The sequence below is a fragment of the Electrophorus electricus genome, chromosome 2, assembly GCF_013358815.1.
Source record: "Electrophorus electricus isolate fEleEle1 chromosome 2, fEleEle1.pri, whole genome shotgun sequence".
Lineage (NCBI taxonomy): Eukaryota > Metazoa > Chordata > Actinopteri > Gymnotiformes > Gymnotidae > Electrophorus > Electrophorus electricus.
Genome location: NC_049536.1, coordinates 14,743,757 through 14,768,316, shown reverse-complemented (window position 1 = coordinate 14,768,316; position 24,560 = coordinate 14,743,757). Strand labels below are relative to the sequence as shown.

The window sequence follows — 24,560 nt, the reverse complement described above, 5'->3', positions numbered from 1 at the left end:
CATCTACAGTTACTTGCAACTTTCTTAGGCACATTTCTTACAGTTGCCTTAAAAAGGTACCCCATTTGTTTAGTTGCTACAGTTTATCACTCAAGTTAACCTATTTGTTACTTGTGAATAACTGAACTACTCCTGACCATATATTTTTGGGTAGTGGACCATTTTCAGACACTGTGTCTATGACATAATGTGTTGTGCTGTAATGACTTTTTACGCATCAGTGTCACCGTTGGACTGAATGTGATCTCCTGTACAACTGCAGTCCTGTGTGCAGAAGCTGACTAAAAATGAAGAGTTGTGAAATAGCTAACACAAACTGACCCATTGCAAGGCCCTTCCCTTGCATCTAGGTAGTCTAAAAGTAATATTCAATATTTCTAATGAATAGGTGACAGGATATTGTAACCTGTATCATGAAATTTTAACACCGGGAGATCTCTTACCGTATTTAGTTTGTGGGTGTTCAGTTGGAGACATATTTTTCTTAAACTAACCACTATGCAAATGTAAGTATTCAGCTAAATCACTTGCTTTCAGTTATCATGTTCTTAAGCATTTCATCCAATCTTCTCAAAATTAAAAATATGTTTAAAAAAATAAAATAAAATTATACACACAGGTAGGCACAGTAGCCCATTACCAACCAGTCAAATAATCTGACTGTTAACTATTGTGTAAAGATAGTTATGACCATAAAGATAGTTATGAATTGCACAACACGTTGTCTATGGGTAGAAATAGTGGTTTTATGTCTCCACACTTTTATGATCCTTGTCTATTTTCTATTATCTGTTTGAAAGGTGAGGTTTAGTTGCTTAATACCCTTTGACCCTACTATTTTCCTTTCTTGGCTTCATTAGCTGATTCAAGATGAGATAATTTGCATAAGGATCTCTGTAAAGAGTAAGGTATGATGTGTATGATTTGGAAATCTAAATAACTTGATTTAGTTCATCCTTCTGAATGCTATGAACACACTCCAGATCTTTATGTGTCCATAAACTCTTACTTTTAAAGGTGCCAACTGGAACCAAACATGGTCTTTTAAAGAATGCCATAGAAGAACCATTTTTGATTCAATAAAGGAACACCCCCCCCCCCCCCCACAAAAAAAAAAAAAAAAAGTTATATGTACAACCTCTGCTTAAAAGGTTCTTAATGGAAGCCTAACTTGTTCCTCTACGAACCAATGCTAAATTGTTCTTAAAAAAAATATTTGTACTGGAACTACGGGACTAACAAGATTAAACAAAGAGCAAATTCCAAACTGAGCTTGTAACTAATTACTAGGTATAATCAAAACTATTTAGTGTATATCTCAAACATCCATTAAAAAGTCAAAAAAATGGGGGCCATTAAAATGTCACTTATCTAACTCAGCTAACAAGTTAGTTATCTAGGTAAGTTAACGCTACTATTATCTGTAGCTAACTAACGCTACATCTCTTGCCTAATGGCATCAAAAGTCAGCTTTGTCTTTTAAATTAGATCACAAAAATAATTCTAGATGGTCGTTTAAATAAAAAGAATGGCTTTTCTAAAATGACATCTAAACTATGTTTTGCTGCCTAAGTCTTAATGTTAGCCAGCTAGCTATCAAGCTAACTTGCTTGTTTAGCTAGCGTTTAACTAGCCAGCTAAACCAATTTCAATTTTTTCATTAGCTAGCTAACTACTTTGGTGGCTAATTTATATTTCATGATTTTCTATCATTGTACACATGCTTTTCACATTCACAGTAGAGTAAGTTGTACTGGATTTTTTTCACCTCAGGTTCACCAGAGACACGTTTACTCTCTCCGATTACTGATAGAGGATATTGCATTATTAAACGTTCACAGCCTTTTACAGTTTAATATTTAATAAATATACGATCACTGTCGAAGCCAATATTTATACCTATACAGTTTATTTTCATACACTGCCATAGTGGGCTGGAAACATTTTCTGATAGACATCTCTGCACTGACTTGGTGCTTACTTTTTTGTCTGCCTTTATAATATTGTGTGTGCAAATGTTTAGTGCTCAAGGCATGCACTGATTCAGACAAAAATACCTTTCTAGATGAATACTTTTCTAGATGGCATACCATTCAAAATATATCAACTTTTTGTTACTGTGCCTCTAAAAGGTATTATTTCTGACTTCGTTTTCTTTTCTTCATGATCTGCCAGTTGATTTGGCTTTGGATAACCATTTATGTTTGTGTGAAGTTTAAAATGTGTTTTATATTTGAAAGACATTGGTAATCAGTTAACATTTATTATTAATTACAAATGTACTTGTTCATACACCAGATTTTTATTTAGTTCATTTTCTGCATATTTCCATGATCTTACCTCATTGTTCTTAATGGAAACAGATTGTTGCTCCTACACATGACTGTCTGATTTAAAACATTTAAAAGAAGCAGATTAAATTAATTTCTTTCTCCATTGCATGATATCAGTTAATCAGTCAAGTTCAGAGTAACATCAAATATCTTATATTTAGTCTATGGTATTTTGGGGTTTTATGCAAGTACAGATTAGTTCCAGAAGTAAAACTATGCTTGTTGAACAGAAACTACTGTATATAGTCCATTTTAATAATTTAATCAACATGCATCTAGATTATGTGTGAAAGAGTGTGTGGATGAAGGTGCATTGTAGTTCTGTTGCCAAGTTGGGTTTCTTAAACTTTTTTTTCTTCTCATTTTTATTTTTAATAGAACACCAAATGACATGTAGAAATGCTTTGAAATGCCACTGAAGTAACCATGGATAATGGACATCTGGGCCTTCAGTTGTGTTTTTTTAGTTGTTTGTTTGGTGGCTAAATTAGCTAAACACAATGTGTCCCTTAAATCAAGGTAAAATGTTATTATACACAGACTTAATTGATGGGCAATCTCATAAATCTTTTTTTTTTTTTCTTATTTATAATCCAGTTACCTCTTTTTAATCCACTTATCTACATTTTAACTGATATAAGGATGATTTTTTTTTTCATATCATCTCACTTAGATTTTCCCTGCCACCCATTGCCATGGTTTTATCTTTAGACTTTTGTGAAAATATGACTGAAAGCACATGAAAGAGTACTAAATAAATTAAATGAATTTGGTATACTCTTTTGTACTGACACTATTTATAGACCATGCCATTGGCCATATATTCATATAGAAAGTTTCCAACTAACCTCAGATTAAGTTTCATAAAGCAACAATATTCCCCATGTTTCATAATAGCACTCTATATATAAGAAAAAAATAACTTTAGAAATGACTTTTTTAAATTTTCTGTTGCCAACTTTTTACAGTTCCTATTTGTAGTAAGTGTGCCTATTCTGTAGTTAGGCACTTTACATTTTTACATACATATTTGTTTAAGCTGTTTTCAGTTGGTCGTATGTAAAGTGAGAAATCAATTATAAAGATAATCTATCTTTTCAAATTTACATATAGCTTTCTGAGCTGTTAAGACCACAACTGACCCAGTGTGACATGTTATGTGAATCCCTGGAAAATGTACCAGGTTGTAGAATTGGTGAGGGTGTGTGAGGGAAAACACAGAAGGAAGAATGAAAGGGACTATGAACAAGTCTACATCGCTCACACCAACTTGACCTGGGAGGGCTTCCTGAAATTCCCTATCCTTAATCACGCACAACCAAGTTTGAATTTGAATGCCGTCAGTTCAGTCTAAGGGACAACTTATGAGGCTAATTACATCCTATTTGCTTTAATGAGGGTTGAATAACCTTGTGAGAACATGCACCTGGGAGCCCCTCCTTTTAACTCTGACAAGGACACCACCATTTCTTAAGCATAACCTGTGGCACAGCAGCTACTTGCAGCCCAAGCAAACAACTGCAAATAGAAAATCATGAACCAGGAATTCTATATGATTTTACATAGAATTCTGTATTTTGCAGATAGGTATTCATAAAAGAGAAGCCTTTGGTTACAAATATTTGATAATTCAATTGTTTAAAGGTTAGCACCTTGCAGATTTTCAGACATGTAAACCAGGTCTTCAATCTTACAGACAACACACACACACACATACATTGAAATTCAAAGGAAAATATAGATGCAATTCAGACTTTCTAGTTAACAAACCAGGATCCCAAGAGTCCAAACAGAGCAGCAAGGAAAAGTGGAAAGGATATACAAGTGAAAAACAGGTATTACACAGCACTACAAGCACACTCCACCAGGGAAACAAGCATACAAAAATCATAGTGTAGCAAATTACATGAAATATGAAATTTGCTGGATCCCATTCTGAAAACAAATACAAGTTTGCTTAGTTATTTGGCATTCAATCTCTACACATGAGCCCTAGTGAATAATATTCTCAGACACTTTAAGTGCACGTGGTGTTTGTGTTACAGTGGGGATGGAAACATGTAGAACAGCTTTATCATCTATAAAACCAATTGTGACATTAAAAGCGATTTGCAACAGGCCTTGGACTAAACCCAATGACTAGAACCCAATGACATGGATCTGTTAACAGGGTTTTTTGAATGTACTATTCTTCAATTATTGAAAATTAAACAATTACTGAATTTCTCTCAAACACACACCCATAGAACAGATGTTCAGAGAAAATAAATGCTACATTACCAAAAAATAATTTAATACATTTGGAAAAAAATAATTCATGTGTAGCACTTATGGAACTAAATAGATTTTCCTTTATTAAAGAACATTTACTGTTAATTGAGCACCACTGTATACAATTCTCACATAGGTTGGTTGAATTCTTCAACACTGATGTGACTGAGAGGCTAAACAGTAGACCAAGTGATGTGATGTACTTATGAATGACTCCATCCCTAGAGAAACACAGCCTTCCATTAAGAACTCTTCCTAGAAACCCAGTTGAAAATATCCTAGGGAATCCTAACACAAGAAGTAGAAGTTGCCATTTTATGCTGATTTCAACTATTGTTTTACTGACAATGGTTATGGTGATAGGTTGTAACAAATCAACATAAAAGGGCAATTTCTTCTGACAGAATGTGAAGAGACCAATGAAATCAATAAAAACCTGATCAAACTCAGAAGGGCCATACTGGAAATCTCCCTGTGCCACCAGACAGTTTCACATAGTGACAGTAAAAATCAGCCAAAGATAAAAGAATATTATTATCCATTATCTTTTAAGGGTATTATAAGTAGCAGACATTATAATCATCAGTCATTATTAAATTTGGAGAGAAACTGTGCACACAGAAACAAAAAACCTGGGAATCTATGCAGTACTGATGCATCACAAACACATTTAATTACAGGAAACGAAGCATCTCCGAAGCTTGATGCATCAGAAGAAGTGCACTCCTCAAGAAAACTTGTTTCGGTAGTGTTCTTACAGCAGTCTGTGTAGACCAGTGTATCCGACACATAAAACACAAACTCAACAGGCCAAGACTGTAGAATGTCTGCGGGCCTTTTTTCTAAGACCCTCAGCATTCTTCTGTAGTTCTCACGCCCTGACAAAAGATACCTTGGGTTGAGTTGAACATCTCAAGTCCATAGTGTCTTTTATGGCCCTTCACTGTAGGTTGGGTAGTGCACAATATTTTGGTGAGTATTGTATTCATAGTTCTTTAGCCTCTATACATTGTAGGTGTAGTCGGTCAAGTAGTCCTTCAGTCTATTAGGAAGTGGGAGCTCTTGTACCTGTCGTGTAGTTTTATTGATGGCAATGCGACACAAGTGCTGAAGAGAAGGTATAGCTGTGTACACAGGAGTTGTCAGAAGGAGCTGCACTGTGCCATTGGATGGGGCCAGTGGAGCGGTCCCACCCTTACAGGAAGTCCTGGACAGCTGAACATAATGCTCCACCAGGTGGACCACACTGTCAAACTGCTTAAGTTTGGGCTTGACCAGTACCACAGAGTCCAGCTTGAACTTGCCTTCCTTGTACTCTATGCGCAGGTTGGTGGGCCCAGCCGATGTCATGGCAGAGATGGTGAAGAGGTAGTCTCTCTGGGTGCTATCACGGACCAGGAATGTACCTTCTGATGCATCCTGAAGGATCTCTTTGGCTTCATTGGCTGTCAGGCGGCCCCAGTACCAGCCTGCCACCCAGGAAATAAGAACAAAGAAATCCATGTGGTCACACATATCAGCTTCCATGATGTGTGCCCATGTACAATACTCAATCCTGCTGTACATCAATAGTTATAGAATTATAATTTTATGCAATTGTTATATTTGTGTTACTGTATTGCTGTTTTTTATTCAGAGAGAAAAGGTCATTGTTGCTACGCATGAACCTCAGTCGCTTTATAAGGCAATGTCTTTCCAGATGTGCTGCTACAGGTTCTGCTGCGCTGAGCACTCTGCATTCACAGTAGTGCAACTCACAGCTCCCCGCCCTGCACCACACAGTACAGCCAAAAGAGGGAAAAAAAAAACCTCCGCATTCTTCTTTATACAAGCCCATTACTCCAGTTTATATTACTCCACTGAGCCTAACCTAGCTAAACTACAAATTATATATATATATATATATATATATATATATATATATATATATATATATATATATATATATATATATATATCTCACATACATACATACATACATACACACACACATACATACATACATACATACATACATACATACATACATACACACACACACACACAAAAGTGGGCTGGACACCATGTGTGGGACACACCCTGCTGAATAAAAACGATAAGCTATCAAAGAAAATTACAGATAAGCAATTAAAAGTTTATTGCCAAAGTTTTAAAAATAAAAACCTTAATCTTATTAACAAGTACAGGTGTGTTATTTCAATCAGTTTTTTGGTTCATGGTTATTGCAGCAAATAAAAGAAAGGGATATATTACCACAAAATTGAACCAGCGAGACTGAATAGATTCAGACAGTACACTCAACTTAATCATAAACACAAAATGATTTTAAAAAATAACTAGAAGAAAAAAATTAACGATTTTCATTTTAAAGCATAACGTTTGCCTACCGGAAACACGAAACTGATACATTAAATTCAATGTTTATTTTACGTTTTATCTTTACGATTAAAATTAAGCAAACGACCATTTTAACCACACTTTAACCATGTTTCCAGAATGACTGTAACCAACTGTGGTTATTCATGTTTAATTTTTGTGTTTATTATCCCCATTTCCCTCGAGGAGCAGTAAATACTATGCAACATAAAATTTTGTAACATAGGTTTACGAAGAAAGGCAACGAAAAGCCCAAGTAATAAATAAATGTGATATAGTCATGCAAATGTAAATAAGCATAAACCTCATTAGACCTACCAGTATTTTTGAGGTCTCTCATGGCTGCGGCGATTCGTCCCATTTCGGACTGTGCGACTCGGGTTTCTGCCTCTGCTCTCCTGTCATTTTCGATGGTTTCCGTAGAATCGGAGGAGTGACAGGTCATTGGAGAACCCCAGTACGCATCCAATCAGTGTGTGCAAAAGTCCTTCAAAGATGAGCGGTCAAAGACTTCTACAGTATCCACTCAGCTTTACTGGATTTATGAATGAACGCGCTGATCTAAAAATAAATAAAGTCGTCAAGTGTCTGTGTTAAAGAGGTGAAATCAAGAGCAATATATTACATATAAGCAAGTCAAACCAAATGTGCTTTAAAAATGCACTGCTTGTCTTCTATAGAGCGTAATCGTGATTTTTATAAGCTATTGCAAATAACAATAGCATCGGCTGTCTAACAAGACGTGCATTCATTTTTGTCGCACGTGAAGCTCGGTGTGCATTGAGAGCAATGAGAATTACAATAAATGAGACGATTGGTGAGTCTTCTTCGAACTGGTTGTATATCTACTAGGAAAATACACGAAGTATTACCAATCTTTACTGGTAATTGGTGATAGTTTCAAATAACAGGGCTTTTTGTTTTTACAGACTATTTAATTCTAATGTATGTGTGCGTTTATCCGGTCTTTCAACAAATGTATGCTGATGTTTTGACATATCCTGTCTTCAAGCGACGATTTCAATTAAATTACAAAACTATACAAGATAGCCTACCTTAACAGACAAAACTATTCTTGACATTGATACAAATAGCTAGCTGGCTGGCTGGCTAAATGAACCGGGGCAACGCTACAGGACATTCACCAGTAGGTTATATAGGCTACAACAGAAATTAAAAACAATTAGGTTAACTTACCCCTTGTCTTTCTGCAAATGAACAAACTACTCCAGTGACTTTCATTTTACATATATTAAATCTCAACATGATACTTGGGCACCTAGCTAGCTGCTACAACCAATGACCTCATCGTTACCACTAAATTCGTTGCACCTTGACATGTCAATTCAAACTCGTAGTAAAATAGACTGCCTGTTTCCCGTACTATTCGTGGTTTTTGGCCAACACCGTACTATTCAAATGACAAACCGAAAGAAAACTAAACGCTACTAGATCTTTTTTCGTCTCAGCATCTACAACCAAATTGTCGTGTCAAGCTCTTTGGAGGTGTGCTAGTTGGTCGCTATCGCCTGTGCGCCCAAGAAACTGTTGTCAAACCGGTGTCGCTTGTCGCAGAAGATAAAAACTATGCCCGCCGTAATGCAGAACCAAATATCCAACAGAAAAAGAATATGCATTCTGTTAAGCTCTGAATCTGTCAGGACCTCTACGTCTTTCTTTGGTGTTTGTTGTTAACAACCTAATCGCCATTTAACATTGTCGTACACAAAAGAACAATTTCCAAGAACTTTCCAGGAATCGTGTCACGTGGACAAAAGCGCGAAGATTTTTTTAAGGTGGTGCCAAACAATTTTTTGTCCCAGGTTAACAGGGTCATTTCCCACCTGTCCAGCTTATTTGGACAAACTATTTAGTTCATTAAAAACAATGTGCACTACCATGAAATAAATACTTTTTATGACTACAGCATTTGCATGTATGGGTTATATTTTTTCTTTCATCGTTTCCTCTTATACAAAGCGAATTAGCCTACAAATCACAACGGCAATTCCTTACAAGAATACTCGCTGGCATTTAGAGGCTTTTTAACTTGCTTCAGAAGTGTATCTTAATCCAAATGAATTTAATAAATGTATTAAATGTATAAGGACACATGCTACACATATTAAAAAACAGTAATAGCGCCATTTGATTGTCAAATAAAAGCGGGCCAACACAGCCAACAAATGTAAGCAGTAAGTGTAGAAAAAATACTATTTTAAAAATTATAATCATTGTTGTTGTTGATGATGTAAATGAAAATAATGATTTGTATTAAGCCTTTAAAAATGCTGGAATTGTATGCATCCAAGTAGGATTCTTCGCTATTGAGTGTCAAGGAGTCAAAGCAATGGAATTTTGTCTTCTGATTCAAAACAAAACAACAAACCTAAACCAATAACTAGGCCTATCACTTTGCCTTTTTTTAGCCTTTCTGTGGTCCTTATTTCCCTCTTAGAACTTAATTTATATTAAAATATACTTTATTGTTGTCGAAAGACCCCCATTTTGCCAATGAATTTTTATAAAGACCAGCTGACCTTTTGGATACATCACGTGTACCACCTTAAAAATGTAGACGATCGCTTGGCAGCATCAAAACAATATCACATGCATGCTTTATGCCTTATAATTCGGGTTCTGAAAGGAATGTCTATGTTGAAATTCTCTTGTCATAAAACAACACATCTGGCAGGTATTATTTATTTGTTGCTTTAGCTTTTTCAATTTGTAAACATGGTTGTAAACTCTCACAATATCTAAAATGAACTAAAGTTTCAAAACCTGGTTTGTTCAAAAGATTATCAGTCAGTCAGTATAAAGCAGTATATCTTTAATCTTGAATAAATTACCATCGTTATTTTCTTCAGATTTCATCTAAAATATGCAGCTATTTTCTGAATTTATTTGACGTGCTCCACCGATGAAAATCTGAACCAATTGTACATATATGATCGTCCGGTAGACCAGTCTTACGCAAGATGCAGCAGTTCAACGTATTACATATATTAGGTTATAAATAATGTGACATTTCTTGAGAGGATGGGCATTAGCTAAATACGTAAATAGCATAAATATGTTACCTGCATGCTGACATGCTATACATGTCATTAAATTCTTACTTCTTATTGTACGTACTAGTGTGGCTTTTAAGTCCTGGGTTGTCGAACTGGCACGCATAAACTGCTCTGAAACCAGTTTTTCTATTTGGCAGGGGAAGCTGCGCCTACATCGAGGTAACAAACTAGGTCTCAATAATATGTGACAGGCCTATGGCTAGATCTGCTGGTCACAACTGGGATCGCAGACGATTTCATCGTCACTTCTGATTATTTTAAAACAAGTTTCTGAGTACTGAAATAAACTTTTAAGAACGCTGTAACCTACCTGTCTTTGTGGCAACGATGTTTCAGTTTATCTTGCCATCTGCCTTTACCCGTCTCAGCACAGCAGGCACCCAATTAGGCACGATATTGTTGAATGTTTTCTGTCACAGTGTGTTTTCAAATCTGTACCACTGACAACAAATTCGCTGTTTATTACGGTAATCAAAGACTATTGGTAATGCATTTATTTAATGTGTTTGGATCATATTTTAACAACTCCAGTCCAGTGAGCGGCGACAGTGTCCTTTCAGTTTCATGATCTTACGTCACTGTCGCGCGCAAAATGAACGCGGCACCTAGTTAGACTCCTGTAAAGTGAAAGTGTCCTAACCGAACAATTGTAGCTACGTTTTTTTTTACGTCAGGTAAGTTGGCTAGATAGCTGTTTATTTATCTTAGAAGAAGTTATTCGTATAACCTTGGCTATTGTTAGAGCAGCAGCTACCGCTAACCTAACGAGTTAAGATAGCTAACCTAGAGTTAATGTATCCTAGCCATCTTACTGCATCTACTCGAAGATGAATGAGAACCGTGGTTTTGTCGGATTTGGGTGTTACAACTAAGTAACGCTAAGTTATGTATGCTAGCTAGCTAATATTTAATTTTCTTTTTGATAAAAGCTGGCTTTATAGCGTTAGCTAGCTAACGTAGCCATATAAAGATAGTTTAGTTAGCTAACTAGATAACTAAGATAGGTTACGTAGCTTAGCGTTACGGAAAAGAATTAAGGAACGTGTGGGATAAATAAATACTCAGTGGACACACGATATACCTAGATAGATGGTTACAAATAGATAAATAGCTAGCTACCATATTTAATTTATTTTACTACATATTAACTAAAATTGGCTTCTATTTTTTATTTAATTAATTTTGTAACCAAAAATAGATATTTGATCTTGATAGATATTTGATACATGACTTATAAAATACTTGCATTCACGACTTCATCAAACACAGGCATTGGTGAATTAAGGATATCCTCACACACACAAAATATCTGTAGGTTAACGTGCTCATTTGCATGTTGCGGCCTTCTCCAATCACAGTATTGCAATAGTCGATATTGTGATTATAAATGTGGAACTACATAGCTGCTGTGCACAGTGCAGCTCCCTGCTCCTCACGAATCTGGGATGTATGACTAGCGTCCTTGTAATATTTTCTCGTCGGTCAGACTTATCCCCTGTAATGTCCGAATATAATTCAAAACTTGAATCAACAAAAATAAAATATTGCCTAATAGTAGTGTGATGACTGGTCAATGTCAAAGCTTAATTTTAATTCCTAGAACTCACAGGTTTAATATGAATTCTGCGGAGGCAAGGTTTGCCCACCTATTACAACCCATACGGGACCTCACAAAAAATTGGGATGTTGATCTGGCATCCCAGCTTGGAGAGTATCTAGAAGAGGTGAGTTTGTACAAACCAATCATGTACTGAAACCAGTTTCTTTAATTTTAGTGACAGCACCTTACGACTTTATTTTCGTTCTTGAGGCCAATGTTGATATACAAAAACATTAGCTCTGGATTCATGAATCAACATTGAATGTTTATACAGTAATATTCAAAGACAGTTATTTGTGCTGAAATCATAGGTCCACAATATGTTAGTGCCCTCATGGGTAAAAGAAAGATTATCATAGGTTTGACAGAAACAAGCAGCTTTACAAGTCTCTATATGCATATGTAGTAGCCTAAATAAGTTATACCTAAGCCATCCAACAGCTCCTGGGTGATCAGGGATTGGATTTCAGCATGGATATGTTAGACACTTTTGTCCTGTTGTTGTGTGCGTCTTGTGCAGCTTGATCAAATGACCATTTCATTTGATGGAGGGAAGACAATGATGAATTTTGCTGAAGCAGCTCTTTTAATTCAAGGCTCCACATGCATATATGGAAGAAAGGTGAGCTTTGGCTTGGTTGAAGGGTGCGTGTCAAATGTGAGGGTTTAGTTGATGATTTGGCCTAGGAATTGTTAGCTCTGTCAATTCACATATTACATTAAGTCTAGGTGTAATATTGCTATTGAGGATTTTTTATTGAAAACATTTCCGTCTTGTACTAGGCATAGTGTGTGTCCAAAAATATCTCTCTTTCCCTGTGTGTTTACCTTCACTTGAACAATTGTGTAACTTGCAGGTCGAACTGCTACATAATTTGGTGTTCCAGACTTTGGACTGCATCTCAAACAAAACCAGAAGGTAACTGGATGCAAATTCTTATTATTTAAGGAGGTGCTTGGAGGGTCATCAGATACTACAGCCTGAAAAGTCTGTTTCCCACAGGCGTGACAAACAAGGCTCTGTGCAAGCAGACGGTGTCACAGACAACCTCGCACCACATGATGAAAGGGATGACTTTGAGGTATGTACTGACACAAATTTTGGTTTTCACAAAGTTTACTGCCCCAGTTTTTTTGTCAGATGTTTAGATAGTATAGTGAAGTACAATTATTATAAGCATTTCATGTTTTGTTTTTTTTCTTTTTTTTAATTTTTTTCTTTTTTTTAACTTTTTATTGACAAATGCATCCTGTTTAAGCAAAGACTTAATATTTACAGTGTTGAGCCTTCTTTTTTAAGCCTTCTGCAATTTGCCTTGGCATGCTGGATATCAGCTTCTGGGCAATATCTAGACTGATGGCAACCCATTCTTCCCTAATTAGTGCTTAGAGTTGATCACAGTTTCTGTGTTTGTTTGTCCACCCTCTTTTTGAGGATTCACCACAGGTTCTCAATGGGATTGAGATCTGTGGAGTTTCCTGGCCATGTACCCAACCGGATCTATTTGTCAATAAAAAGTTTTTAAAAAAAAACAAACACGAAATGTTTATAATTGTAATAATTGTATAATTGTATAACTTCACTATACCATATAAACATCTGAAATTTAAAAAAAATTAAGGCAGGAAACTTTGTGAAAACCAAAATTTGTGTCAGTCTCAACTTTTTGCATGACTGTAGTTTCGAAATGGCAACTAATGTGAGTTTACTGTGCCTGTATGCAGTTTGATTTGATGGAAGAGGAACCCAACATTCAGAATTTGAATATGAGGAGTGATCCATCTGGGGTAAGTGTCCTCTTATTAGACATATAGTCAGCCATGTGGCTTAACTGCTAATATATGCTTGGACTTTAGTCTTGTTATATTCCATGTGGTGTTATCTAGAAACTTTTAGAAGTGTGTTTGTTTCTGTCTTCACATGCTTAGTAAAATGTGGGAAAAAAAATGGGTTTAGGTCATTTTTGTTGGCCTTCTCAACTAAACATGTATATTTAAGTTTTTGAAGTGTCTCTTTGGCTAAAGTCAGAGATTAGGATTATTATTTTTCTGCATATTGTGATTATAACTAATACGTACCGTATGCATACATATACGGTGTGTGTGCATGTTAGTGCATTGTTCATTACATAATTGTGTTCCTTCAGCCAGTGAAGATTGTGCGACTCCCTCCTGAATCTCTGATAGCAGCTGAGGCACAAGAGAAGCAGAAATATCCGCTCCTCAGGTAAGCACTGCATTCAGCAACCAGACTGGTTCTCCACGGTAGAAGAGTATAATTATGCCTTCTGCATGTCAAACAGTAGAAGTAACAAAGAATAGGGAAGAATGAATTTTAGTTTCTGTTGGCGCAGAAGAGAGGATCTGTGTGCTGTGGGCACCAACACCACCTTCTGAAGGCACATGATCAGAAGACTCTTGTTTACCACTTAAAGAAAATACATTCAAGAGAAGATTACACTTCTGTAATCTAACCCATGTCATTCTTTACAGCTTAATTAGTACAGATAAGAAAAGATAGTGACATTTTGGATAAAGGCACCTAGTAGTCGAGTGTTGTTCACATCTGTGGAAAAGCATGTTTGTGGTTGTTCTAGTCTGAAGGGAGAGGTCCTGGGCAGCTGTAAAGATTTCCGGATCAACAACTTTACCCTGGACACTTTGGGGATTATTCGCCTGGGCCTTAATTCCTTCCAGAAAGAAGCTCCAGGTAATGGACAGCAAACCTGTAACACACATACAATATGTAACCTTAGTTTAGTATGCTCTGGTGTCCCTCTAGCATTACTCTGTGCTGTGCTTGGAAGTCTCGGAAGTCTTCCCTTCAGTTCTAAATGTTAATAAGGAAAAGTGCCTTGGTTTGTGTTTTAGCCTGGTGTCCAGGGGACATGATGGAGTTTATTGCTGGTGGTGCTGGTGATGTGAATGGTGAAGACAATGATGGCGGCAGTGGTGCTGAGGAGCTTCCTCCCCTCATGGACAATGGTGTGGAGATGGAGCTAGAGCCTGAAGAGCATATCAGAAGACACCAGGTACCAGAAAATTCAGTTTACCAGTGCAGGAGCAGTGTCTTAATACTCATATTTATTTCTATAAATCCATGATGTAAACCCACATCATTTGTCAAAGGCAGATTTCTAAATGACAGGGTATAAGATTATGTTGATTGACTACTACCCTCTATTTAGCTGTCATGCTGATGAAACATAATGAAGCTCTGTTTTATTGTAATAATAAAACCATCGCAGTTACTTTGAAATATTAAAAAGGGTTTGTTGTGCTCATTTGCATATAATTTAATCATGTAATTTATGAGGATAGGAACATATTTTACATTCTTGACTCCCTTTAACCCCCATAGGCCACCGGTGAAAAGCGAATGCTGAGGCTGAGGCCCACTGTGCAACCAGTTGCCGAACAGCCAAAGCAGCTCCAGGTAGAGAGATATGGTCGTAACATCAAAACCACATGGCTGATAGTCACACAGCAATGGCTGAAACAAAAAAAGCTCAAATCTACATGATATAGATGCAAAAGAGGGTTATAGGTAATGTACTCTGTCACATTTATGGCTTGTAAGAGAATGTTTGATTAGGGTTAGAAGAAGATTATATGCAGCATATGGTTATAGGCATATAGGTGTAGCCATATGGGCAGGTTTTGTATGCATCTTATGTCAACTAAACACTACTGGACAACAATTGTAATACACAAACATTATATAGGAAGTTAAACCAGTAGCCTAAGAGAATAACAAATTAATTTAAATGTTTCAGCAGACTGTGGATCCTTGGAAATGGCTTGACCCGTATGAAAATATTGGGGAGGATAAACCTCTGAAAACAGGTGAGAGCTAAAGACTGACACCCTGGTCAAGTGACTGCAGTGTTCCTCTCTCAAATATCTATGAATATATTAGTGGTGCTTCTTTTAATATACACTCACCACCCGCTTTATTAGAAACATCTAAGCACAGGTGGCAGGCCACTCTTAAACCAGCATCGACCGGGATATGTATAAAGACTCCAGTAGCACTGTGTGTTGGACTTTGACCAGTGCAGTACTACAACAGCCCACTACCATGTCATTACCATGACAGCATCAGTGCTGCTCTGAGAATAGTCTGCCATCTGAATGATAATCCATCTGCATTGGTCCAGAGATGGTCCAGCTCAGCAACAACCAGTGATAAACGGGGTAGAGGCTGGTTGACAAAATGGCAGCAGATGGATGAGCTTTTAGTCTGTAACTGTACAGTAAAATGCATCTGTATGATAGGTGGAGTAAGTTAAATGTCTCTACTACAGTGCCTAGTGGGTGTGCAGTACTCTGTCTATTGTTCAGTTTGAATATGGTGTGTTAGCCTTTTCTTTCTCCTGTCCAGGGAAATGCTGCAATGTGCCTGCTGGCCTGGAGGAATCAGGCAAGAGGAAGAGGAAAGCCGCCTCCAAACTACAGGACTTCTGGGGCTGGTGCACAAGTGCTTGTGCGTGTGTGTGTCTGTGTGTCTGTCTGTCCTGTCTGTGTTTATTCAGATTCACAAATCTGAACCCGCCCCCCACCCCAATAACCAACTGATATCATATGCTAGGCGTGTGTCTATTTAAGACAAATGTTTAACAGCATTCCAGCAAGCAATCACAAGCCAACAGTTCCTGTAAACAGACAAATTAAAATTCAGTAAGGCTGAAAACTGACACGAATAACAGATCAGATTTGCACTTTAAACTCTGCCAAGGACCTGCTGAGTGAACATAGCATCTAAGCACTTAATGTATTGTCCACACTTAATATGTCATAATGTTTCCCAATTTTTCTATTCCTGTAGATGAGAACACTGAGCGCAAGCTTAAGAACGGACCATTTTCATCCAGGTAATGTTCATATAAAAGGTGACGTGTATAACTGCTGTCCACAGAGGCTATGGCACGACTAATTAACAAATGCATTTTTCTATCGTTAGAATTCAATTACATCTATCTGAGCAAGATGAGTCAGCAAATGAAGGCACGCAAGAGGGTTCTAACGAAAACGGTGTGTTGGCTCATAGTGCCAGTTTATTAGACACGGGCTATATTTATCAAATGATTGAGTAAGAGTGCTGATCTGTGATCAGTTTTTGCCTTTTACGTCCTCATTATTGCAGCCATACAAACAAAGGCAGCAGATGCCAGATCAGGATTCTCACTTTGAGGTTTTTAATAAATGTGGTGCATTTAAGCCCAGATCTAAATGTTCACCTATGAAAAGCTTAAAAGAAAAGTGAAAAATAAATTTATACTGCACAGCCTAAAAACTACAAACTTGTGTCTCACTAACTGGAGTGAGCATTCTTTTGCTGCATTTTGAGTGTTGTGTGATGTTTGGTTGCATGACTGTAGCTAGGATTCATTGCTTTTACTTTTTGCATACCCTTTATTTGTCCCTTTCCCTTTTAAGGTTTTAGGCCTGTTTGTGTTCATTGTCAGCTGAACCAGAACCCTAGAAACTCTCGATGGCAAACTGCTAAACTAAGAAACTGCTATACCGTATAATTTTAAATCTACTGTAGCATTCTAAGAGTAATAGTAAATATAGTGGAAGCAGATTGGAAAACCTGGCAGTGCACAGACTTTGGGAACAGACTGTACGTTTTAGCTGAGCTTGAAACACTGTTAAAGTTTGTAACATCAGTTGGTGCTGTTGTGTTAGTGGAATGTGCACTTTGCTAATCTGAAGCAAGTTCTTGCTCATGTGGGCTTCAAACATGGCATCTTTTTAATTTCAGGGTGTATACATTTCTGATGAGGTGCTAAAAAGAACTTACTTGGAACCGGAGAAACAAGAGGACCAGGATGAGGTGGCCCGACATCCAGACTTGGATGGTAAGACAAAAAAGCATGGGCTGTGTATGCATGCATACTTATACACAGAAAACATTTATAAGACATCTTCCCAGATCAAGCCTAAACCTACACTAAAAACAATTTGGGATGGTGATTCAACATTGGCTCTACAATTTAGTCCAAGATTAGGCTTGATCCATGTCAGTAAACTGACCCTATTACTTACTTTAAAGCAGATATGTTTAGCTTTACATTTTTTTTGCCCATGAAGGTAGAGGAGTATGTACCATGTTTGAGTTTCATACATTTATAAATTATATTTGTTTAATCCAGGAGAGGATTATTCAGATCATGAAAATGAAAACTTGTTTGAAGATCACTTGTCCGGCAACGTTATTGGTGACCAGGACCCCATTTTTAATGGTAAATATATATTATAAACAAATACCATCTAAGCTCTTAGCATAGATCCATGATCTTAGCATGGGTTGTCTCTTCTATTCCTCTCTCTCCCCCTCAGATTCACAGATGGGCCGGATCAGTTATGAGGACTTAGTCAAGAAGAGTGTGGTACGCTCAGCATCACACACTCCTCCAGAGAGGATGATGCTTCTCACAGCGTAGATGCACCCTATGTGCTTGAATGATTATGAAAACATTTCCTCTGTAGGAGCTGTTCCTAGCCAATTCACAGAAGTACGCTCAGGAGACAGCATTGTCACGCCGCGTGAGGGAGTGGGAGGACGAGATCAACCCTCTGCTCTTGGCTCAGGTAATGATGTGCACAGCTGCAGTCTGACCTCTCCAGGGGAACATGGAGTTCCTAGCATAGCGTTGCTGTAGTTTGCACAAAGGGGACGGTCACAGAACAGGACAGGGTGTACACACCATCACTGCTGATGTATGTCTGTGTGCTCATAGTACAAAATGTTCTATCTATTACCATCCATAAATAATAGTCTGTTAAAGCAATGATTTTACTGTTTAAGGTTCATCAATGTCCTTGAAAACAAATGAACATGTTTAGTCAAGTATACAAAAATCTTTCCCACATTTTCTCACAAGTGTACAGAATTAAAATAGTTGTTTTTTCAGTTTGTGTTTGCATTTGAAGGTACTTAGCTGTTGAACCAGGTATAACTCTGTACTGTCCAGGAGGACTGTGTGGCTTTTGACATCCACGACTATGGGGACAGGATTGTCCATGCGCTCAGCACTGTTGGGGTAAAGCGGTCGTTTGCCTCCCTTGTGAAGGGCATGGAGAACACGGAAGCCTGCAGATACATGCTTGCTTCTCTTCAGCTGGTTAGTACACACACCAGCAATTGTTGGGAAATTATACACTCATCGTAAATAACCACTGCAAGAGGTTCATGGTTACAATAAAATAACAATGAAATCTTTTCATATAGATTCATGCACACACTGCAGGATGAGATGTATCTTCTGCAATAATGTTCAGCCTCAAAATATTATAGGGAGTTTGTATGAGTTTAATTATTTAGGCACATTAACCTACCATTGGTTTGCTGCAAAGCTGAGGAAGCTGGAGGCATGTCTTCCCTTATTGCATGCAGTTCTAACGGTCAAGTCAGTCATGCAATTGGTCATGTTGGAATTTTTTTTAAAGCCTCTTATTTAAAAAGACTGTGATTGATTGATTTGATTGATTTAAAAAAATTTAATGTTTGTAAATTAACAGCCAGTATCTGCTTCAGGCCAATGACTACACAGTAGAGATTGAAAAGACAACCGGGCTTGAGGAAAGCGTAGACACCATGGAGCTGACGCTATTGAGCAAACAAAGAGCACATGAACGGCTCAAGACCTACAACGCCCCCCTCAGACCATGATCTGCCTTGACCCATACCTCTGCTGCATAACACACAGCCTTCATCTTGGACCACCAAATGTACTTCAGTGGGAAATTATTAAATACCGAAGAAAGGCACAGCATCTACATGGTCTTCTAGATCAGACGAGGATTTTTGTGGCTGATTTTTGTACACATCTGTTAAGCTAATAGTAGAGTTTGTTACACTATTGGTGTAGTGGAAAGTCTAATACCAATAAGTGCAAACGGAAAAGGGTCCTGTATGTATGTTTTTAATATAGTGAAATTCTATGTATTACATGTCTTGCCTGTACTATACATTTTAAATTCTTACAAAAATAGTGTACCCAAGTACAGAAATAAATCACTGGCCCCTGATGCAGTGAATTTATTATCATGTGAAAATTATCAAGGGATAAATTACTAAAGAATCACATTCCTTGGGAAATTATCTCTGTAAACAACCAATTTATAATCAAGATATAGAATAACTAATTCTAGAATATTATTTTCCTTTGTTAATCTCTATTTATTACATCTCTATATTAGCTTTTGCTCTATTCTGCTGTTGCAGACACAGCCTAACACTGCACCTCTTTTTAGGTCTACCAAAGGTGAGTTCAAAACCACAACTAATGAGCAAGTCGCCATGACCTGCTGTTGGCTATGTCACTATATATCTACCACTTAACAGACATGTTATATGATGTTGTCAGGGAGGAGCTGTGCTCATGCATGAGCACACTCACAATTCACAATTGCTGGTACTGCAGCAACTAGTGGACATGAACATGTTAATGAGTTTTCCCAGGGTTAAATCACTAGCAACAAGGTTTGAAGTGATTGAGTTCAGAAATCTTCAGTAAACTGCTTTTCAACTGCATGCAGTAAGAAATATTGAATGCAAGGATCTTTAAGAACACACTGTACAATCAACCCGGTCCAAGTTTATTTATAAAATTATTGCACTATTTTAAGTGCATCAAAGACAGTCCCAGTAATGAAATATATAGATTACCCTTTTCCCCATTATAGATGTAGAGACAACTGCTTATGTTATTTTGGCTCCAAGATATTAGACCAATGCAGCACTGAATAAGAGTTTTAATATATTGTAATTATGAAGTCTGTACTTGAAGCCATGCCTGTCTTGCACTTTTTTTTCTGAAAAAACGGTAGCTGCTGAAGATTACTATAATCAAATCTTTTTATGAGATTCTGACATGCAACCTTAATCAGGGAACAACTTAACATAATTCTTCATGTGTTTTACGAATACTCTTGAGCAATCTGTGTGGCATCTTTGTTCGGTTATAATAGTCCAGGAAAAGTCCGTCTGGGTTAATGAGGTATATAAGGATGGTGTGGTCCACAATATAGTCCCCATCTTCATCCTTGGGCCCCGCACTGGCATAAACCCTATACGCCTGGCCCACCTCTTTCACTTCTTCAGGCGTTCCAGTCATTCCGAGCAGGCGTGGGTGAAAATCACTAACATACTTCGCCATAGCAGTCACGTCGTCTCTTTCAGCATCAACGGTAATAAAAAGTGGCTGCACAAGGGGCAGGCCAGCATCCTTGTCCAGCAGATCCACTACGCTGCTCACCTTTTCCAGCTCCTCAGGACAGATGTCTGGACAGTGCGTGAAGCCGAAGTACATAAGTACCCAACTACCCAGAAAGTCTTTTTTGGTCCTGCGCCGGCCGGTGTGGTCCAGGAGGGAGAAGTCACCCTGGCCCACAGCCACCTTACTCAACTGCTCCAGCCGCTGAGCCTGCAGTTTCTGGTCCTTCTCATGGTGCACGTACCACCAGGTGCCGACAATCCCACCTCCAATTATCAGAGTTACAGCCAACCGTGTGCGTAGCTTGATCTTGGCTGAGGAGCCAGGTTTTGGGGGTTGATAGGAGCCTTGGGAGTAGGTGGCTTGGTGCTGCTCACAAGGATGGAGGCAGCACAGAAGAGATCCCTCACGACTACAACTCCTAATATGTGTCTGATACCTGCTTGGCCTTTGTACTTGTAAGCAGGAGCTGTATGCCCTTAGTATCTGAGGTAGTAGGACATGAGCGTGTCCGCCGCTGCTGATTTGGAGAGTTGACCTAAAAACACTCCACGATGTTACATAAGTAGCAAGACGTCTTAAACCAAGCATCGTCACGTTCGGCCAGTACAGCTACAGGAAAATGTAAAAGAGATGACCAGAAGACAAAAGATTTGGAATAACCAAGACAGCTCGTCTGACCCTCTAAACAGATTAAACTGGCCATTAACGAAAGATATAAAACAATTATATAATAATTAACAAATTATTTGTTTTATTATAACAGATGTATCGGATACATACAGATCTATAAAACCAACTACACAAACGTTTACAGGATGGACAGTTAACGTTAAAGGGTCCAACTGTCAACACATGTAACCTTGATTAGCTAATCTAGCGCTATATGGCTGCAGTCACCCACATGCTAGATCTTCGCGCACCACATCGGCTACTAAGACCCGTTCAACGGTTTGTCATTTCTGTATAATCAGAAAAGTATAACGTGAAACGTGTATTCCTTACTTGTTGCCCGTAGTCCTCTGTAGGTAGCTAGCTAGCTAAGGAACATCAGCTAACAAGCGAGTAATAAGTAAACGCAGTTTTAGATTAGAAACAGCAGTTACGATCTAGAAAAAACACCATCTATTATAGTATCCGTAGTATACGATACGATTTGCATAGTACTTTTAATAATCATTGAATAAATTATTCATAATGTATATATAATTATAGGAAATATATTGTAAAACAATAGCAAATTTAACCTGACAGTAACAGTGTCTCTTAAAAATGTTAGGTATACTCATTGGCAGATTCGGTACAATGCCAATTACTTGCAGGATGGAAACATTCCAACGGGAGGGAATTTATTCTAAATACGTTGGCCAGTGAGATTGCTTTTAGTTAAATACTTTGTTTTAGTCTAAACAAATGTATGCAAATAAGATCTATTCTGTGCTTTACCTTAAAATCTCAGTGCTACGAAATGTTGGTCTTTTAATCTAAACGCTAGTTTTATATACCACAAATATAAACACAAATTGACACAAATTGTTTGTTTTGCTTTTTAAATAAATATAAAATAAATTTAAAGTGACATTGCGACTACCGGTTACTCCATACATGGGGACATTATCCATTTTTCACACCTGAAAAGTAGATGTCAAACCAGTAATATGCTAAATGTGTTATGACATGATGAGCCCAAAGTTTGGAAATCAGTAATTAATACGTATGATGAGAACACATTGGTTGACTAAGGCTAAACTATAAAATGAAATTAAAATTTTTTAAAATAAGACCTTGCGGGCTGAGGTGTGTGTTTCCCACTAGGAGGCAGTGTGACTACAGCAAACTCTCGCGCAGATACTGGGATTTAGAAATAATATTTGGCGGGAAACTTAGCGGTTAGTTACGGGTTATTTATCTTTAAAACTTGCGTAGAGCCATACTGAGGGTCATTTCAGCATTAGAGTGTATTGTTTAGAGATTGTTTTAGTTTTATATTTTGTTACTTATTAGGCCATATCAGCGTGATGTACTATTAAATATATATTTCAAATATATTTTTCCAATTTTTTCATGCACCCTAGTCAACCGTTGTTATGGCTATATGAAGGGAATAACTTGCAATGAATTAGTAGCACTTTTATACTTTATTGGTCCCCAAGTAAACAAGTGATTGTGCAAAAATAAATTTATCAGAAGCTATTTTTCATAAGGTTATTATCTTTACATTAAACAGCACACACGTGGGTCATTGTTGGGTTATATGGAATTAAATGAAGCATTTAGTGAAGTTTATTCATTTTCCTTTTAGTTTATTCTAATATGCTTGAAAATCTTACTTTCAAACCTGACTGACAACATTTACACAATAACTTTGACAATTCAGAAGTTATGAAGAAGCTAAATCTGTAAAAAGTCTATGCAAATGTAACTATATAAATACTTCATACAACATTAAGGCTTGAAATGTAACATTTTAAAATGTATTAAACAAATGACACATTTGATAAACATTAAAAAAAAATTCAATACATTTTAAAAATAAAAAAAAAATTCTGATGATTTTGTTAAAAACATTCATTAGAAAAGTGCATCATTATAAAAAAAAATTAACGATTTCATGTAACTCTTCTTCACTTCATATTTTTATTCAGAAATTTCTGTAGCTCAGATCATATGTCTCATATGTCAACTTCCACAGTAACTGACCTTGGTGGTGGAATTAACTGGATGATGTCATCATAGATATACCATAATTTATTTTCCCTTAATGGCCAGAAGAAGCAGTTTGCGCTCCTACACTGTGCATACATTTCATTTGTGCATAGCCAACTTCTGTAGCCGGGTGTACAGATCTTCATTGTATTTTACAATGCACAATTTTCAAGTACTACTGGGCTATTAAACTGAATTTCTGATTAAGAAAAAGATGCTTTAGGGTCCTTGAATGTGAACTCCTGTGTATTGTAACAACTGCACTGGACTACCTTTGCAGTGGCACACTTGCAGCTCACATCATGATATATCAACTGTAAAAACCCAATGAATGCACAAATGGAACAGATGGAATGTTGCCTGACAGTGGCCTTGTTAATTGCCTCACTGGTCACATAGAATAAATTGAAAATGGTGTTGCTCTTTTCAAGTGCCTTGAAGAATTCCATTGCATTAAATATGTCATGCCAAGTGATGAGCAGTTTATCCGCCATCCTCTTCAGCAACCCCCTCCAACACCATCATGTGCTCCCTTGCCATGACTGGCTTCAAAAATGTTCCTGCCTTAAAATCCTTTCTCTTAAGTGTGGTGCTAAACAAAAAAAGTTGCCCTTTTTCTGTACTGAGTACAGGGAGTAGAATATTTACTCGATGTGGTTGAGTACTGGGTCAAGATGTTGCCATATTTCGTGAGGACCTTTGAGTCTGGATGGGGAGACCAAACGAAAACAAACTGACTTCTTCTTCTTCTACATACCTGTATGTAGTGTTGCCTGCTCATGAGAGACACCAAAGTGCACATCTTGAATTTCTTTGCTGTACTTGCATGAATAATTCTCAGAGAAGTCTATGTGTAGCATACCTTCAGATGACAAGAGATTCCTCTTGAGTTCTTGGCAGAAAGAGAACTACTGCTTAATTGGATTTTCATGGTTTGCTATGTGCCTCTGCTTTGCTCTAGGAGATCCTGTTT

At 37.4% G+C, this 24,560-nt stretch overlaps 3 protein-coding genes across 3 annotated transcripts; 1 reads left to right on the top strand and 2 right to left on the bottom strand.

Moving 5' to 3' along the window:
* Positions 1-4,609: 4,609 nt before the first annotated feature.
* Positions 4,610-8,735, bottom strand: socs2 (suppressor of cytokine signaling 2). The gene is made up of 3 exons (XM_027023017.2): positions 8,178-8,735; positions 7,299-7,541; positions 4,610-6,073 (listed from the first exon to the last, which is right to left on the bottom strand). The coding sequence occupies exons 2-3, from the start codon at positions 7,423-7,425 to the stop codon at positions 5,607-5,609; spliced, it is 594 nt and encodes a 197-aa protein (XP_026878818.2). The 5' UTR covers positions 7,426-7,541; positions 8,178-8,735; the 3' UTR covers positions 4,610-5,606.
* A 1,908-nt stretch (positions 8,736-10,643) lies between these two features.
* ncaph2 (non-SMC condensin II complex, subunit H2) lies at positions 10,644-19,345 on the top strand. Its single transcript, XM_035523785.1, is given in 21 exon segments — positions 10,644-10,731; positions 11,658-11,781; positions 12,178-12,279; positions 12,515-12,576; positions 12,661-12,739; positions 13,383-13,445; positions 13,805-13,884; positions 14,255-14,367; positions 14,529-14,689; positions 15,019-15,093; positions 15,434-15,503; positions 16,042-16,143; positions 16,486-16,536; positions 16,621-16,691; positions 17,425-17,521; positions 17,816-17,905; positions 18,003-18,052; positions 18,153-18,254; positions 18,638-18,787; positions 19,201-19,320; positions 19,322-19,345. Coding segments are annotated over 20 exon segments (1,770 nt in total). The 5' UTR covers positions 10,644-10,731; positions 11,658-11,673.
* Positions 19,346-20,243: 898 nt separating this feature from the next.
* Positions 20,244-21,955, bottom strand: LOC113585504 (protein SCO2 homolog, mitochondrial). Its single transcript, XM_027023023.2, has 2 exons — positions 21,887-21,955; positions 20,244-21,493 (listed from the first exon to the last, which is right to left on the bottom strand). The coding sequence occupies exon 2, from the start codon at positions 21,470-21,472 to the stop codon at positions 20,564-20,566; it is 909 nt and encodes a 302-aa protein (XP_026878824.2). The 5' UTR covers positions 21,473-21,493; positions 21,887-21,955; the 3' UTR covers positions 20,244-20,563.
* Between the last annotated feature and the right edge of the window lie 2,605 nt (positions 21,956-24,560).